This window comes from Hermetia illucens, chromosome 1 (genome assembly GCF_905115235.1).
Source record: "Hermetia illucens chromosome 1, iHerIll2.2.curated.20191125, whole genome shotgun sequence".
NCBI classification, from domain to species: domain Eukaryota; kingdom Metazoa; phylum Arthropoda; class Insecta; order Diptera; family Stratiomyidae; genus Hermetia; species Hermetia illucens.
This window is the reverse complement of record NC_051849.1, coordinates 219,665,530-219,669,853: the sequence shown is the minus strand read 5'-3', so window position 1 is coordinate 219,669,853 and position 4,324 is coordinate 219,665,530. Positions and strand designations below refer to the sequence as shown.

Here is a 4,324-nt window from a genome sequence, read left to right as displayed (position 1 = left end):
TTAAAATGTTAGCCGACAACAGCATACCGCAGTTCCATGGGATGCTAAATCATTGCCATCGGACGCAGGAGGCGGCCATTATGGTGCGCGACGAGCCCTCCTGGTTGCTGGTCTTACTTTTTGCTCTGCTTGGCCTCCGTTTAACTGTCCGCGAAGAGTTTGCTGGTGAACGGGGAGAACTTAAGATTCCCCGGCGACCTGGTCCTTGACAAGAGAGATGGGGTTGGAGAGACCGCATTTTTGCGCCTACTAGGAGAGGCTGTTCCTAAAGCGGTTTACTTCCTTGCGGAGCTTCAAGTCTGCACCCATGTTCTGGTGAGGACTGATGTCACTCAGAGGCCGTTGCAGCCATGATATGAGGGTCGCTATTAGAGCCTTGGACGTGGGGGAGCATGCGTTCAATTTGGACGTCGGTGGTTAGCTCAAGGCGGTCTCCTCAGACAGGCTGAAGGCTTTGTTCCAGCCGGCACACGGCAGTGGAAGAAATTGTGAACGCCGTGTACGTTTTGACGTCTGCCAGTCGACCCCTGCCGAGTAGCTCGCCGTTCCCCCATCACTATAGCAATAATCACCATATTTTCTTACATTGTCTACAATGCAATTTTCTTCCTAGAACTGGAGTCACTTGGTGACCGAAATCACTCATAAAAGGTTGCTTATTTCTGCCCGACATAGTCAACCTATAAATTTCGGCAATAATTTCCCAGGGTTAGGATTTGCACTGCACTCCAATTGTCAATATTCTACGTTTCATATAGACAATGGGGATGCAAGCGGCCGGTGTATGTCGAAGTTTCAACATCGCATTGTAAATAAGAAAATTTCGTTAAATTCTCGCATGACATCCGAAATGGGGTTTTGATTTCCTTGTACTAATAAATACAGGACGTTTTCGGAATTTCTCATGCGGAATCGGTTCCAACATTACAAACCATCGTGAGCACGGTACGAAACACATTCATTCATTTATTCAAACCGTATCCAGCAGAGATGGTGCTTCCTTCTGTTGTTTCGAAATTGTCTCTCATCAGGATGAAAGTGTTGCGGTTGTTTTATCGTTTTGAACACTCTCAAAGGGATTTTCGAATTCAAAGCATTCATACACTATTCAATTTTGTACGACTTGTATACACAAGTTTAGGGAGGTTGTTGAAAATTAGTGAAACATCTACTTAAATTTGGTCCTTCTTTCGGGAGAGGGATGATGCTGCGGTGGGGAACCTGAGTCTGGAAATCACCCGTGTTATGGATGGTCGAATCATTTCAATTCTAATCTTCTCTGAACAGCTAGGGGAGGGTTGAAAAATATTAGCTAAAGTCCTGAGACAGTCGAACACCTTAAAAACATTCAACTCGTTTATTACGAAATATTTCATTTGTTTTCGCGGCCCTTGAGACCTTCACCAACCTCCTATGTCGAATCCATTTCTAGCTCTTTTTCTTTAGATCCCTTATGATCAACTTCACTGGGAACAGGTGGCATAGGCTTGATTTGCTCGTCTGGCGTGTGCGGCCAGAATGTTGGACGCTTGATGAAATCTGGAGCTTCATCGGGAAAGGCGTCTACGAAATCATCCATAGTCATTTGATCGTAAGGCACCATTTCTTGCAAATAGCAAATTTTTCGCTCATAATCTTCAATCCTAGCATCGGACTTTGCTTTATATTCGCAAATCTCTTGCTGAAAAGAGACATTGCTGGTTAAAGAGAAAACTGTACTAACAGTCAGAGTTTTCCAAAGATTGAACAGAAGAAGGTCTTAGTGTTCAGCACAGTAAACGCTGAGAAACAAATGAAAGGGGTTGATAACTCCACGGGACTCAAATCCTACCTTGACTTCTTCCGTCATTTTTTCAAACTCCTCCTCATAGACGTTTTCTGGATAAGGAACTTGGAACTCGGTGTACTTCTTTTCGAAGTCCTCCACCATTGTCACGTACTCTGGTCGAACTTTCGACTTATAAAAGTCCCAATCAATTTTTGGTAGTTCCTCCGGAAGAGAATTGATTTTTCTGAAAACTAGAAAAGATAAGATGGTTCTAATTTAGAGACTAGATTTGTCTTACTCAACATAGGACTTGGCTTTCGCATTGACTTGCTGCAGGTACATAACCTGCTCCTTTGGACACCGACTAAATAGTTCCGAGTATTTCACGAAGGTTGTAACGACCCGTTTCGAGCTCATTATTACAATTAATTGACGTTTTCCTTGGGTTTAGATACTGAATACGTTTCCATGACAAAATGGAGTTTCAAAGTAAACTAGGTTTAAAATTTCCGTGATTTTTGAATTATTTTAGCATTCGTTGTGAGTGAAATTTTCTTTTATGTTATAGCGGAAAAGGTTTGCCAATTTCGCTTCAAACATCCTTCCAAATTTGCTGAAAATGCTGACATTTCGTCGATTGTACGTCACCTGTCAACCCCTAAGGGGTCCTTTACTTCTGAAAGTTGAAATACCGTTAAATTCTCACTGAACTAATAGATAGCGCAGTGCATGTTTAATAATTCATTCAGAAGGTGTTGGCAACCAGGTCTCCCGTTCAAGTTGTTACCTCCTGTAGTGGAGGACTTGAATTTTGTCCTGCAGGATATTACTTCAGGGAAGGTATTTTATTTGATGCAACAATCTGGTTCCATATTTTTGCATAAAGTACGAAAAATATATCCTTTGACATGCATGATGATTTCCAGGTAAACTTTTGAAACTAAACCAAACTCCACAATAGGCGGTCCTAAGCCCTTTGCGACAAGAGAAGGCGAGAGTCACTACCTCTTTTTTTATGGTATTCAAAGACACACCAGTGTATAGGATTTTTACCATCCAAAACCACCCTCGATTCTACCCTACATCTACTCCCCCCCACCCCATAAAGGTGTTACACCACGGGACTTACTTTCGCTAGGTTTCCCTGTTTCTATCTACGCCGTTTCCCTTCCTCTATCCCCGCCTCGCAGGCCTATTCGACTTTTCGCAGTTTACCCTGGACCAATTCTCCTGACATACTAGCATCCTCGGCAAATTTCCTCTATCTTCCATGAACCTCTGGCATTCGAAAAATACGTGATCTCGTACGTGGGCAGTCAGGTGAAGTGTTCAATTTAAATCTGTTCAGGCAATGACGGTATCTTCTATGGTCGATGAGAATAACAATAGCAGGGATCAACCTGCGTGTACATCGACCCATTTTTCGGGTAATTCCATCGATGCCGTCTTTTTACGGATCTCCCCCTTTCAGCTTTTCTTGCACACAACGTGGGAGACATTCCTGCGATGCGGGAACATCTTAGACGGTCCTGAAGGCAAAAGATACCCTTAGGGCTGTTCTTCTGTAGAAGGGATTCAGTTTAGGTGTGTTATATAAAGCAGTAGCACTATTCCTCAAGTTGGCGCTCTATACAGTTTTTTTGTGGGTGGAGGTGGAAATCTTAAAAAGACGCTGCTGCGCCAGGTTGCAGCATTGTGTGCGATTTTCACCCACTAAAACCACCCCCACTTCTCTGCTCATATCTTGGCGGGACCACCGTGAAGTATTACTTCGCGAGGAGGACTCTGGTTTACACCAGCGCTACTAATTCACATGCCCGTCGCGTTTTCTGAGCTCATTCCAGTTCCTTCAGATTCTCCTATATCGCAGTTACTGTTCCGATTACCGCACTCCAGTTTGCTGCGGACCTCACCATCTCCTCCACGAAATTATGGTCATTTAATTCTCCATGCTTTGGCTCGACCCATCTCTCAATACGCGTCTGACGATTTTCCTCTGCCTTGGTAAGAAATCGTAAAGCCGTCTTCGCCTGATATTTTTGAAGTTTAGGGTGCTAAGCCATCAATGCGGGGTCCTTGGACTGAAAAAAGGAGGGAGTAAGTTGCTCCCCATTTGGTCCGGTCCGACAACAAGTGGATGGGGTCTTAGGACCCCGCAATCTTTGATAGACGCTTAAGCTGAGTTGATACCGTGAAAGGTACTTAGTAGATTTACGCGCATTTTTGGGATTCGAACGAGGGAGCTCCGCTTCAAATTCAAGCGGGGGGGGGGGGGGGTAAGCGTCAGTTTTCACATGGGAGGGTGGGGGATGTGCGGGAAATAAAGAGAGGTGGCGCCCAGATAGGCTGGAAAGTAACAGATCGAGAGTGCGGCTCAAGGAGTTTTTGGTGGTATTGAAATTCAGGGCAGAAGATGAACATTTGGAAGGAAGAAAGTAGAAGGGAAGAATGGGAGAGGTTGCTGAAAGGAATTTGAGGGGTAGAGTGATTAGGCCAGTGGAGCATGTGGAGATTAAAATCTCCGCAGAGGAAGAAAGAAAGGCAAGGGATCTGACA

General features: G+C 44.4%; 1 protein-coding gene across 1 annotated transcript; it reads right to left on the bottom strand.

Moving 5' to 3' along the window:
• Positions 1-1,411: 1,411 nt before the first annotated feature.
• LOC119647372 (ATP synthase subunit d, mitochondrial-like) lies at positions 1,412-2,359 on the bottom strand. The gene is made up of 3 exons (XM_038048278.1): positions 2,067-2,359; positions 1,832-2,012; positions 1,412-1,681 (listed from the first exon to the last, which is right to left on the bottom strand). The coding sequence occupies exons 1-3, from the start codon at positions 2,183-2,185 to the stop codon at positions 1,412-1,414; spliced, it is 570 nt and encodes a 189-aa protein (XP_037904206.1). The 5' UTR covers positions 2,186-2,359.
• Between the last annotated feature and the right edge of the window lie 1,965 nt (positions 2,360-4,324).

What these genes read in the sequence shown, in the direction of transcription:
- LOC119647372 (XM_038048278.1), bottom strand. Translation starts at nt 2,185, where the DNA reads ATGAGCTCGAAACGGGTCGTTACAACCTTCGTGAAATACTCGGAACTA. An exon ending in AAAGCCAAGTCCTATGTTGA is followed by an intron (nt 2,013 to 2,066) that starts GTAAGACAAATC and finishes TCTAGTTTTCAG; the next exon opens with AAAAATCAATTCTCTTCCGG. An exon ending in AAATGACGGAAGAAGTCAAG is followed by an intron (nt 1,682 to 1,831) that starts GTAGGATTTGAG and finishes GTCTCTTTTCAG; the next exon opens with CAAGAGATTTGCGAATATAA.